At 37.4% G+C, this 13,255-nt stretch overlaps 3 protein-coding genes across 5 annotated transcripts in view; 2 read left to right on the top strand and 1 right to left on the bottom strand.

Annotated features, from left to right (window-relative positions):
- The window catches only part of LOC108142603, a 31,746-nt gene extending 26,150 nt beyond the window's left edge, over window positions 1–5,596 (top strand). Inside the window, exons 5-10 of the mRNA XM_017266573.2 lie at window positions 296–526; window positions 1,755–2,055; window positions 2,118–2,282; window positions 2,347–2,632; window positions 3,086–3,527; window positions 4,137–5,596. Coding sequence (XP_017122062.1) covers window positions 296–526; window positions 1,755–2,055; window positions 2,118–2,282; window positions 2,347–2,632; window positions 3,086–3,527; window positions 4,137–5,075 — 2,364 coding nt within the window. The 3' untranslated portion in view covers window positions 5,076–5,596. The remainder of the gene's footprint in view (window positions 1–295; window positions 527–1,754; window positions 2,056–2,117; window positions 2,283–2,346; window positions 2,633–3,085; window positions 3,528–4,136) is intronic.
- Window positions 5,597–5,843: 247 nt separating this feature from the next.
- LOC108142194 (MATH and LRR domain-containing protein PFE0570w) lies at window positions 5,844–9,840 on the bottom strand. Its single transcript, XM_041708122.1, has one exon. It carries the CDS (start codon window positions 9,772–9,774, stop codon window positions 5,848–5,850), a length of 3,927 nt encoding a protein of 1,308 aa, XP_041564056.1. The 5' UTR covers window positions 9,775–9,840; the 3' UTR covers window positions 5,844–5,847.
- A 601-nt stretch (window positions 9,841–10,441) lies between these two features.
- LOC108142219 (3-beta-hydroxysteroid sulfotransferase-like) lies at window positions 10,442–12,640 on the top strand. 3 transcript variants are annotated; one of them, XR_001774284.2, is made up of 5 exons: window positions 10,442–10,779; window positions 11,369–11,826; window positions 11,892–11,952; window positions 12,006–12,214; window positions 12,282–12,640. XR_001774284.2 is itself a non-coding variant. In XM_017265935.2 (4 exons), exons 1-4 carry the CDS (start codon window positions 10,457–10,459, stop codon window positions 12,139–12,141), a joined length of 978 nt encoding a protein of 325 aa, XP_017121424.1. In that variant the 5' UTR covers window positions 10,442–10,456; the 3' UTR covers window positions 12,142–12,640. The 3 variants fall into 3 exon arrangements, 1 of the variants encoding a protein (XP_017121424.1); XR_001774285.2 differs by having other exon boundaries at window positions 12,279–12,640; XM_017265935.2 differs by having other exon boundaries at window positions 12,006–12,640.
- Window positions 12,641–13,255: the final 615 nt, after the last annotated feature.

Genomic DNA, 13,255 nt, shown 5'->3' with positions numbered 1-13,255 from the left:
ACAACTTTTGGGACTTTTTTCATTCAGATTGCTTTATGACTGAAATACTATTTTTGTTAGATCGACGCTCTTAGTAGTGCTGATCAAGAAAATGTATACTTTATAGAGCCGGAACTGTATTCAGTATATAAATTTTGTAACGATTAGTATAACATAAATTTGATATTATAAATGTTAAGTTGATAACAAGTTTTGCTTGCAATAATAATAAATAAGTTTAAATAATTCTTTAAAATATTAGATAAAATATTTCATTACCAACATCTCACTGTTTTTTTATCCTTTCCCTTTGCAGGGTCCATCTGTTGAGACTCAAAAGTGTGGCAAGAGTATCGCGGATACGTGGGACTGCATCTACGAGACATCCGGCACTGTCATCACCAAGGAGAACAGCACGGAGGTTAGCCAGGAAATCGGACCAGGATGTCGTTGCGGCTGCATTGTGCACTTGGGTTCTTCGAAGCCCAAACGAATCATTGCGGGTGCCACACAAAGTTGTCCTGGCCGCTCCTTTTGGCTTATACAGGTACAACCCATTAACTGACTCCTAGCTGAACCTTTATACAAAAAAAAAAAACAGGCTCACACTTGAAACTAGCGAAAGTTAAGTAAAGTTGCCCTTTGGCATTTGGTCAAGTTTTTGAGAGCTTTCAAGTTGTCTGCACCGCCATAACTATAAAAACGAACAATGCCAAACACTCCGAAGTCCAAGTCCATGAATAAAATTCCGCAACGCTTCGGAGGCTGGCCCCCAAAATGACAAAGGAACCCCACTTAATGTACCATGCCACAGGGAAGTGTGGGTCGAAATTGGGCATTTCTGGCGGCCATGGGGGTTGAACTCAATTCATGCATAATAAATGCCCCACTTGGTAGGCGTTTCGACCAGTCCCGAAACTATCAATGCGTAAGGGGTCCATTGGGGTGGGTTGAGCTCTATGTACCCGGTATCTATGAGTTGAAGGGTATGTTGCACGCAAGGTTCTGAATCTAGAAATCATAAATTTCAAACAGATACATTTACGAGGGTGTCGTGTTCTACCTACCTATCCTTAAACGGTTTTCTTTTTCCAAAACATTTTACCACTTCTTTTACCTGCATTTTCCCTAAACATAAAGGTTTGTTTTACCTTTAATTTTACAAAATCTCCATGTTTTTTACAGAATATTTATATATTTATTATATTAACAAGCAACGGAACAAAATTAGGACATCCTTCTTAAATTGATGATTAAGTACAGTAATATGTTTGTTTATATTAATTTAAATTTGCAATTTTAAAAACTTAATTTTAATAATTGAATAATTTTATTTACCTTCAACTTTCTCAATTGATTAATTATTTTAGTAAGACATAAATGTTGCCTACATCTCTTTCGCTCCATGTTTATATATGTATAGATGAAATTCGAATTTTTACACAACCAACTTGTAGTAAAATCTCAAAAAGTAACATGAAAAATAATCCATATTATTAAAAATAATATTTTTTGAGTAATGGGTATCACAGAACCAAAACTATAGAGTTTACAATTCATACGCACTTTTTTCTGCCCCTTTTTGGCCGATACAATTGGAATGATTAGACCTGCCAATTGGCACGTTCCATGGGGTGAGGGGAGAAGTGCTGATTGGAAGGAGGCTAAATGGTGATGAATGCCTGACCTACTTGGGGAGTTTCCCTTGTCCGGGAATGTGGAGAAGGCCAAACATTTGCCCGTATGCTCACAAACACAAAATTCTTTCTTCCCAGGTGGATGGCGATGAAAGCATTTCGCTGGCACTGAGTTTCCTGCGTTTGCCGTGTGCCTCCCAGTACATAAAGGTGCGCGATGGTCCGTCGCTCTCGTCCACTCTGCTGGTGGAGCTCAACGGAGGTGGCCTGATCCTCAAGGGAGTTGGAGTTCCGGTGGCCGTCGAGTCGACTGGAGGCCAACTCCTGGTGGAGTTCTCTGCCGGCGATGTTGGCCCAGCGGCAAATGCATCTACTTCGACTCAGGAGGGAAGTGCAGCCTGCACCGGAGGCTTCATGGCCAATGTACAGCAGCAGTTGGGTAAGTAGAACCGATAAATCTTCCTGGAATATTTATAAGTAATTTATTTAATTTTACATCAGCATCGAGGAGCAGGAATAGCAGTGCCACGCTGGTTGCCGCCACTCGTTTGTCCGGAAAAACACGCTCAATTTCCCACAAACCTATGTCTCACCTGCGTTTCACTCTGGTACATTTAAGTGCCATGATCTTTGCCAGCATTATCATTATAATCAGTGCCCTGCTAGGTAAGTAATGGCTATAGGTTTTCTAAGTTCTGAAATACAATAAAATTTGTATTCGTATCCTTAGGGGCCCAATATGTGGTGCGGTATCGGAAGTATCATCTGGCTGTCGCTCGGCGACAGGACGAAGGCTCCCGCCTTCACACTCCGAGGGCTTCGCTGAGTTCCCTACAAGGACCTCCTTCGCGGGCCATGTCCACCACCACGCTGCTCTCGGAGGTCATTTACATGGTCAAGATGCGGCCCAAGCACCACCTGCGACACTCCATTCTTCGCGAGAGCGTGGATGCCGAGAATCTGACCGGCGAGACGGAGTTCAAGGAGTCCGACACACAGGGAATGCTGGCCAAGTGGTGGGTACTCTCTAAAAGATTTAAAAAAAATTAAATAATGAATTGTCTTTTATTGGCATTTCTTTCCAAAAAAGAACTTGTTTTTCATAAGAAAATCTTTTTAAAAAATAAAGAATTATAATTTTATAAGCATTCCTATTTTAAATAGTAGTAAATGATTGTTAGCTTTTTTTTCAATGCCATTTCTTGTTCTAATGATCTGTTTTTTATTGCACTAAATTTTATTACCGTCAGTTAAATTTTCAACGTACTTAGTTTATTAATCATCATGTTCCATATTATTTGATCTTTTTTTTTAAAAATGTGCCCTCTTAAAGTGAAAAATATTCACATCAATTGGTCCCAAAACTTAATAACATAATTAAATAAATAATAATAAATAATATATCAAATCTAATTTGTAATTGATAATTATACAAAAATTATTTATATAATTTTTGCAATCCCTTGCAGCGCTGAAGTCAAAGAGTTGGGAAGCTCGGCATCCATGGTCACTCTGCGAAACGAACGATCCTCGCCGGCGCGATCTCTGGACACCGGAAGCGTCGTTGGATCGCCCTCCTCCGCCGAGGCAGAACTGGCTGAGGTCCACAGCAGGACAGGTGGGTGCAAGGACTCACCCACAGACGACCAGCTGGAGCCGGCCAGCTGCAAGGACAGTGCCAGGGACTCGGAATCCATCATATCCTCGGGCATGAGCTCGCTGTGCAACAGTCCGCCGATGAACAGCAAGCGGCTGAGCAAGTACTCCGATCGCTACGATGCGGTCACTCTGAAGTTGCTGTCCTCCAGGCTGGACGAGAGCCTGCAGGATGCCAGTTCCCTGCACTCGGTGACCGAATCCCTGAGGATGGGACGCCTGGGATCCCGCAGTGTCAGCTCTTCCCTGACAAATGTGAGTTAAGAGGTTACTCTCTGTTTTGTTCGAGTCAAAAAGTAAAGAGTTTATATATAATATTTAATTTAACATTTAAGAACCTCTGAATACTTTATTGAAGGTATAATTTCCCTAAAGATTTCGGCGTTTAATTCAACGCCTTTACATAAAATCTTAAAATGGTTTGTAAATAAATATCCAAAAGCGAAATAGATTTACTCTGTCATTATTGTTCATGAATTTTGTTGGCTTGCCATAAGTTCAAAATGATAAAAACTAAAAATGTTCCTACATAAAACCAAATTTTGGAATCTGCGCACCGAAATCTAGTATATGTAATATATTGTTGTATAGGTTCATTAATGTGAAAAAAACGTTTAAGCATATTTTCAGAAACAACCCCATTTAAAACAAAAATTAAATTTTAATTTTTAAATTAGATAACATGGAACATACCAACATTTCAAAAAATATTTGAAAAATGTTTATTTTGATAAATGAGAAATATTTTTAAAAAATTATTTCCAACTCTTTATAAATGTAATTTTTTTTAATGTAAATTTACTTAAAAATTCGATATCTTCAAGACATTTTGTGAATGGCTTTTAAAGTGTTTTAATTTTACAGGGCTGCTATTCGCCAGCTGCCAGCATTGTGAGCTCGGCGACGATCAGAACGACCAGCAATCCCAAGGAGTCCAAGGAGAAGCAGAATCGCAGGAAGCTGCTGGCGCGACCCGGCTCCGAGTTCTCACTCGGGAATCAAGAGGAACTGGAGATGGACTACTACGATTACAATGTGATCAATGCGGGATCGGCGCCGGGCTCTTACCTGGGAATGGATCCGGCATATCTGGTCTGGATACCGCCCTTCGAAGAGGTCGCCGAGCGGGAGGAGGATGACAAGACGCCAGAGCCAGAAGCGGATCCGGATCCGGAAAGAGACGAGCGAGAGCCCCTGTACGAGGAGATACGGATGCCCAAGTACGGACACTATCTGAGTCCGGCCAGCAATACGGAGTCCAGCAAGTCCACCACGGCCGACAATACACCCAGCTCGGAGGAGCGATCGCCACCGGTCAGTGGGCGTCCCTCCAAGGCCACCTCACCCTGCGAGGGGGCGGAAAAGGGAGGGAAGTCCCTGCCCAAACAACCCACTCCCTTCATGTCCAGAAAGCAGCGACGTCAGTCCAAACAGCAGATGCAATCCAGTTTGTCCCTTAGCGCCGGTTCCTTGAATCACGAACAGAGGTGTGGAAGGAGCTCCAAGCTGGCAATTGAAATCGCTGCAGTGCATCAGAAAGTGGAAACCGATGTGGAGCCAAACGATTCCATGACCGGCTCCTATGTGGAAAAGGAAACTGCTGTGGAGAAATCTGCTGGATCTGGGGATCTGCAGGAGTTTCTCTCCCTAGATGACATCCAATTCGCCGACGAGAGTGGCAGCGATTACGAGGCCGTAAATCTCAAGAAAGTGGCCAAATCGGATCTGAAACTAAATCAAGACGGTGTTCGATCAAAACTTTTGCGTAGAAAAGAGCCCAAGTCAAAGGAGGTGTCCGTGTAGCCCCAGCATGTTATTGTACATAAAGTCAGCTCGAAAGGGCCAGTGTATGTTTAGTATAGTTTACGATCTTGTAAAATACGGGTAAATATTATATTAATATGCATATGTCAGCACCACGAGAAATGTAGACCACCTGGAGTAATAGTGTTTTTAAAGCTAAGCCTTAAGCCCATCTCGATGTATACTTAAAAACCGAAAAGATTGTAGAGCAAGCTCGTATCTAGTCTCAAAGCTCTTATAAGGCTAATCTGTTTAATCCCTCGTTACCATGTATATACCGTAGCTAAGGTTCACTGTAATTTAAGTATTTATTCGCACATGGCTATTACATAAAACTTTGAAATTATTTAAGAAACCTTATTTGGCATTAGACAATTGGAATTACGAAATTTTGTGATCTTTATTTTGTGCTTCGGAGCATTGGAAATTCTAGTCAATAAAATAGACAAAATTAATTAGCATTTTAAAATCAAAAAATGTTTTTGTTTTAACCAGATATTAAGCCTTTTTATTGCCCTTACCTGTAACTTACGAAAGTAAAAATAAAATAATTGTATAGATGATAAAACGATGGAAGTTTTAAGAAATAATTTTGGGTATCCATGGGTTGTAATATAATAAAAATTTATTGTTACGGATTAGATCGTCATGCAGATCTGGCAAGAAAATGTATTTTATTTTCTTGTCACATCAGCATAACTATTTTACTTATAAATATTTTTACTACAAATGCATCTGTTCCTTAAAAAGTCTGTCCCTTGGGAAAAATTATTCAATTACATTTCTTGAGGAAAGTAATGCAGTTACCTTTCATGAGTAAAGTAACAGACTTACTTTTCCCAGGGAAAGTAATTAAATCACTTTTCGGGGCGCTGTTGCTTGAATTTTTTTCGTTTGTAAAAATAATTCTTTTGCTCTCCAAAGAGTAAAGCAATTTTTTGCTAAGATCATGCAAGCTTAAAGGTCGACTTAGATCAGTTTTATCGGGCACAAAAGGTAGTAATCCCCTACCGCATTTATCGTGGCTCAAAAAATATGCTCGGTATGCCAACAGTTCACGCCGCCTTTGCTCTTTTCTCATCTCCTCCAAGAAGGGTGCTTCCTTTTCGACGTGATTTCGCTTTATTGTTCGGCACATAATACAAGCTGTCTTCTGCTCCAATTCTTCTCCACTTTTAACAAGTTCTTTATTTAATTCTGTTGTTGGTTTCGGACTTTTCTTTATTATTTTACTTACATTAGCTTGATTTTCTTTTCTGATATCACAATTCTTTTGATATATTTGAGTATAAGGATAAAGCAGCAAATCGCGATCCTGTATTCCCTCAAAGTCAACAGAAGATGAGTCTGTTTTGTTAAGATCACCCACATCGATGCGGTTAAGATACTGCTTACACTTCCTCAATTTCTCGTTGTACATTTCTGAGGTCATACATAAGACCTCGCTGGCTTTCCTCGCCAAATTAAACCTTTCGTTAAAGTTTTTCCGGTCAATCGATTTTCGGCCACCTAAAAATATATTGTCTGTCCTGATTGTAACCAAATCTTCGACTAAGGACGGCTCCTCGTGCAGAAAAACTGATGTGATTGAGGTATCATCTTTTTTTATCGAATTGGGGGGCGATTCTGTTGCAGGGAAGAAATTCATATTCAATTGCTTCCCAGAATCTTTGTTAGAGCTGGTTGATTTATCTACGGCTTTTGAAAAACTCTTCTTTCTCATTTTGTTTTGGCTTGCTGGTGTACTTATCGTTTTTGATTTTGACTCAATGTCTGATTTACGCCTTTCTTCTTCAGGCTTATACTGTAGCTCACCTTCTATATTGACTAAAAGCTTATTTTGAGGAGTTTTCCTTTGATCATGGTTTTTATAGACCAATAGTTGATTTCTAAGTTTTTCTTGAAACTCATTGTTTTTATTAAGTATTTGAAAAAGTTTCTGACGCTCGCTTCCTTTGTTGGGTATCGGTTGATTTTTTAAATTTTCATGTTCCTTTCTGATTTTTTTGATTAGTAGTTCAATTTGAAGGTCTTTCTGTTGGTCTCTGTCTTTATTGATTATAAATTGATTATGTAAAGTTATCTGCAATTCGCTGTCGTTATTGATTATGGACGAATTTTGAAGAGGTTCCTGTAAATCACTGTTTTCATTAAATACAACTGGACTTTGAAGACTTTCCTGTAGCTCACTGTCTTCATTGAATACAAGTGGATTTTGTAGACTTTCCTGTAGCTCACTGTCTTTATTGTCTATAACTGGATTTTGAAGACTTTCTTTTAGCTCACTGTCTTTATTGAATACAAGTGGATTTTTCAGATTGTCCTGTAGCTCAGTATCTTTATTGGAAGCAAGATGATCTTTCACATTTTCCTGTAGCTCACTGTTCTTATTGGCGCCAAGAGGATTTTTATTATCCTCTTTAATAGGGCGATTAAGAATATTGAAATATTTGGACATAAAGACAGTAGATGTCTGGTTTGATACTTCTTCGATTTTTCCCTGCTTCTCATTCTTTATTATATTTAGTGTCTTGGGTGGTTTTTCTTTGTCGTTTTTCTGCTGATTTTTGGACTCATTAGAACTATTTTGAAGGGCAGGAGCTGCTCTTTCCGGTTCCTGATCGTCATTTCCTTTCTGCTCCGTGACTTCGGAGGATCTCCCCTGAACTTGATTGATTTCCTTTGCAGGAGTTTTGATAGGTAATGATCCTGGATTCAAAGAGTCTGGTTCGTCCTTGGAATTTCTCGCACTTACAAAATAGATTTTTGGCACAGGACCGGGTTCCGTGATTAAAGTTTTTAACTGTGTCACTAGTTCTTTAGGCTTTTTAATGGGAGTCCTATTGTTTGGTTTATCATATATTTTTTCTTTTTTTTCCTTGTAATTTAACTGCTGGGAACTACTAGTTTTTGATATTTTTTGAGCTCTGTGAATATTTTTTGAAAGATGTTTGCCAATAGGAACCCTTGTTTTTACTTTACCAGCTGTATTGTTGGGCTTTTCTGATTTTTCTTGATAGATTTGGATTTCTTTTTTAGGATGTTTTGTGTTAATAGACTTACGGTTTAATTTGGCATTTGAATTTATATGATTATTCGATCCCTTTCGTAATTTGTGAACTTGATTTGAAAAATCTTTGACAATGATAGAATCGGGCATTGGATTAGTTGCTTTTAGATCAATTTCTCCTTTGAAACTTCCCTGATTATTTTTTAGATTTTGGGGTCTCTCTCGAGCCTTATAGATCTGTTTAATAGGAGTCTTCTGGACCAAATCATTTTCAAACTTTTTGGTTATTGGTTCCTGCTGATTAGTGCTCCAATTTGATTTGCCTTGAATATAAGGATCGGCCTTGTCAATTTCCCTTTCAATGTTTTCTTCATTTTTATGAGACGTATTGGAAATTTCTTGAATCTTATAGATCTCCTTTATTGGGCGACGGTCAACAAAAGACATATTTGGTTTTCCTGCTGAATTTCTTCCACGAACAATAAAAATTTTTGAGTCATTTTCGTTAGTAAATGACTTAAACCTTAAACTTAATTTTCTTGGTGATATTTTGCCTCTATCTACATCGGACTTTCTCTGCTCATCACTGTTCCTACGAGACCTTTCTTGATTCTTGACAGCGGTTGACAGAGATTCGGAGTTCAATTTACCATCTTTATTGTCAGTTTCTTCTCTGGAATTAATTGGTGCCTCAGGAACAGTTTGTTTATTTGTAACTGGATTTTGAGTGGTGGAAAAATTAGGCTTGGTCTCGGAACTTTTTTTGAAATTTTCTTGTTGTATACTTGTCTTTGTGATTTTTTTAGTTTTTTTTTTAATAAGATTTTCGTCATTAGTTGATTTTCTGAACCTCTGTGTTTGGTTTTTAGAACTTTCTTTCCGCTTACCAGATCCTTGTCGTAAATTACTCGTTTTTTTCACTTGATGTTCACCTTGTTTATAAGGCAGATGTAAGTTACTTTTCGACATTGAAAGCTCATTTGTTCTCTCTCGCAGACTATAAATCCCTTTCGGTTTTGACTTAGCAGGTGATTTATGAGTTGTGCCTTTAGAATTTTGCTGGTATTCTGTACTCTTAGTGACGGATGGACGAATTTGATAGACTTTCCACACAGGATACTGCTCGTGTTCAGGTTTTTTTTTGTATTGTAGGTGCGTTCCTTCTTTTTCAGTAGCGTATGCACGATTGTATAAGATCTCCTTCATATGAGGTTGTTCATTCAATGATTTATGTCGGTCTGGGTGCTTTTTATATTCCGTTTGATTTTTGTATGGATGGTGTGTTTTTACTATATCATATATATCATCGTAAGTGCTGTCATTTTTAATATTACGTTCGAATTGAGCATCTTTGTTTTTACGTTTATATCTGCAACATTCTTCATAATGCGGCTGATCTTGACTGGCCCGAAGAATTTGGTAGAAGGTATTTTTCTTATCGGCTCTAGCACTACTTCTTGATATAGAACATCCCCTTTTTGGGATCACACAGGATGCAGTTCCGGCTAAAGGAACTTCCGGAGGAGGTTGGAGCCTTTTTCTATTCCACACTTTCGTTTTCTTTGGGCAGGTCGGCCATGCAAGTGTGCTTTTATCGAATTTGTTAATGCAGTACAAAACATTCGATATTGAGTTGGAGAGATATTTGGCATTTGGATTTATAGGAAGGGGATACGCTAACCTCTCCATAAACAGGCAATTTGGATTTAAAAATACTCGTGGGGTAAAATGAAGAGATTTTTTTATATTTCGACAAATTTGTATACGACATAAAGAAATTTATTGAGAAAGTGAAATTATCACAATAGGCTTACTAAGTATAAACGTAAATTGCTTCCAGACATGTCTATATTTCACTCAGCTGAAACTTAGTTGCACGCAGATATGATAAGGCTTAACTACTCTCAGATAACCAACTATATATGTCCAGAAACAGATAGAATACTTTGTAAGCTAACTTTATTACACCCAGAAATGTCTTTATTACACCCAAATAAGAGATAACCTTCCGCTGATGGTTGTTATTTAACCCTTTTGTGACCATAGACCCACTAGCGACACTCTCACTCATCTTTAAATTCCACTTTAAAATTAAAAATAATAAAACCACTTTCTAGATTTTTTTTTAATACTTATGGCATATGTATGTATCGATTTTGGAAATTATACATATAACAAACAAATCGGCTATGACAGATCAGAACACTAAAACCAAAATATTTTAGGCCAAAAACAGATGGGGTACTTTTGAATGATCAACATCAAATAAGGGTTAAAGAGATTGTATTTTAACAATATCTTCGAGGCTATGTTAAAAGTTCAAGTTTAACACGAGTATTTTCATTTGTACAGAAGACCAGTTGAAGACCTCATGTACTCCTCCAGGGTAATAGAATCGGCGTCAGGCTCGCAGAAATTTCAGCTCCAGTGCAAAGGACTCAATGGATTGGGTCCTGAGTGGGTACCCTTACAACAGGATTGGAGTAACCGCTGGTGTACACTCACCGAAAGATTTACGGATGAGTTTGTGAAGCGAATCCAGGACTTTAAAACGCGAAGCAGCGATGTGTTTGTGGTGACATTTATAAAGTCCGGTACGACATGGATGCAGGAATTGGCTTGGCTTTTGCTTAATCAAATAGATTTAAATGGAGCTCGAAACAGTGATTTATTGCAGCGGAGTCCTTTTCTAGAGTGAGTAATAAACTTTATTCAAGATTAAATACGATGGTAAAAAGAACGTATTAAGTCCAAATATTTTGTTGTCCATTTAAATACTTTCGTCCATTGTAGTTTTTAGTTATTATACCCGTAACTCGTAGAGTAAAACGGTATATTGTGAGTTGTATAGTTGTGAAGTTAAGATACAAGACAACTTAAGATTTCGCAATCGTAATTTAATGTCTTAAGATAATAGCTGCCATAAAAAACGATCGTGTCAAACTTGTTGATCATGCGGTATATTAAGAAATTTGTGCATTTCTCGTTCTTGTTGTCCAACATGTTTTTTTTTTAATTTTCCGACCAATACCTTTATTTATCAAAATAGCCGTCAACAGCTATAAAATATATGTCTAACTAACCGCTCCTTCCTGGCGCATTTTGAGGACTATCAATATACAACTTTTCAAGTCTACTGATCATGAAAATAGTGTCTTGCGTAATTTAATTGTTTTGTATCATTTCAGATCCATTTCATCTTCTAGCTGTCATATGTAAAATCCTAAAAAATATATATATGATTTAAATACTTAATTAATTTCACAATTTTCAATTTCTGTAGAGAGTCTGGACTTCATCCTGTGGCTTTGGATTCTATAGCAACTTGCGATAAAATTCAATCCAATCCTCGATTGATAAAATCCCATTTGCCAGCGCAACTGTTGCCCCAAGAGATCTGGACCCAAGATCGTAAAGTTATATACGTTGCTCGGAATCCGAGGGATGTTGTGGTTTCCACGTTTCACTATTACACTGGCCTAAAGATCTCGAATTGCAGTTTGGACGACTTTGTGGATTTCTTCATTGCGGATAAGGTGGTATTTTCCACATACTGGACCCATGTTATCGATTTTTATAGAATGCGCAATGAGGAGAATGTTTTCTTTGTTACCTATGAGGAAATGAAACGAGATCTAGAAAATGTGGTCAGGAGACTATCTCGATTCTTGGGTTGCCAACAGCTAAGCGATAGTGAAGTGGAAAAGCTGGTAAACCACTTAAGCTTCAAGAACATGAAAGGTTAGTGTGTATAAATGTTGTGGGAATAAAATGTTATAGCTGAAAAGTACGATTTTATCTTTCAGGAAGCAATTTTGTCAACTATACTGCCTTGCAAGGATATAATAATTTGAACGATAACTTTCAGTAAGTTTCAGTGGACGCTTTAAAGCTTTAAAGTAATTTTATTTTATGAATAGATTTATGCGCCGTGGCATCGTTGGCTCTTACAAGGATGAGTTAAGTTCTGATTCTCAGAACAAAATCAATAAATGGACAGAAAGCTTTTTGCAGGAATACGGAATTGCAGAATCTGATATTTTTGGCCACCTATAAGTTATTTGTGCTTAAAAATTTCTTTTATCACCGTGGACGGCCGCCCACGTGGTGACGATGAGCAATAAAAAGTGTGAGTTTTTTTTAATTGTCTGCTTGATGTGTGACGATCCTGGAACCGATTTAACTATATTAAGCAGATGGAGCTGAAAAACTTAAGAACGAGATACTAGATTGCCCACGCCTTCAATTTCAAAACGAAAGCTGCCTTGTTACAAAATAATTCAAAAGTAGCGTGCCGAATAAGAAATTTGGAAAATAAAAATAAATTAAGTTTTTCGGATGGAATAAATAACAGTTTCAACCGTCACCAAATTTTAGAACAACAAAAGTATATTCTTAATCAGAGTGGTCAGCGGAGTGTTACAATTTTTGGAAATGCAATGCCCAGCAACTCAAGTTTCTATTAAAATTTCAATTGAATACAATAAAAACTACCAGATGTAATGTAGATTGTATATTATTTCAACATATTTATTAATAAAGTTCCAGGAAAATATTTTGTGTATCGATGAAATGTGGCTCAAAATACAAATAGGGGACAGGTGCTAGCTTATAGTAGATACACATTGGTAGAATGTTAATTGATGACTAGCATAGTATATCATAATTAGAATTAGAGTGCCAGCGATTGGCTAAATTTATTGGTCCTGTAGTGCCTGTTGAGAAGCGTTTTTGTTTAAGTTTGTCATAGGTACTCGATTACGATCTTGTGAATACATTGTTACTTTATTAGGTTAGGAGCAACTACAAATCTCCCCCCAAACGACTTAATCTAAGATAAATTTTTACTAACGGATATAACGTGTGGGTAATATAAAAAATTGTTATTGCATTGTTTGAGAATGGGAAGCTTATATTTGTTTAATAAAGATTCTTTTTTGTGTACTTATATTAAAAAATAATAAACAACTGAGAATTATAAACTGGATGTTTAAGCACTTTTAGAATTGCAATTAAATACTTGTGCCAAAGCATGGTCCATGTGAGGTATGTACTTTAAATCATTTATAACATTTCTTTTAAATGCTTACTTACTAAATAGGCTTTAAAAAACGCAACGTTGTTCGAAAGCATTATATATATATTTAGATTTTAATCTGAGTTATTTACT

The sequence above is a fragment of the Drosophila elegans genome, unplaced genomic scaffold, assembly GCF_018152505.1.
Source record: "Drosophila elegans isolate 14027-0461.03 unplaced genomic scaffold, ASM1815250v1 contig_208, whole genome shotgun sequence".
NCBI lineage: Eukaryota > Metazoa > Arthropoda > Insecta > Diptera > Drosophilidae > Drosophila > Drosophila elegans.
The sequence above is the reverse complement of the archived record's forward strand: the minus strand, read 5'-3'. Positions and strand labels throughout refer to the sequence as shown.

Bases quoted from the DNA above. Each gene is read 5' to 3' on its own strand.
- LOC108142194 (XM_041708122.1), bottom strand. From the start codon at position 9,774: ATGGAGAGGTTAGCGTATCCCCTTCCTATAAATCCAAATGCCAAATAT.
- LOC108142219 (XM_017265935.2), top strand. From the start codon at position 10,457: ATGTACTCCTCCAGGGTAATAGAATCGGCGTCAGGCTCGCAGAAATTT. The intron at 10,780-11,368 runs GTGAGTAATAAA...CAATTTCTGTAG, and splicing joins CAGCGGAGTCCTTTTCTAGA to AGAGTCTGGACTTCATCCTG. The intron at 11,953-12,005 runs GTAAGTTTCAGT...TTTTATGAATAG, and splicing joins AATTTGAACGATAACTTTCA to ATTTATGCGCCGTGGCATCG.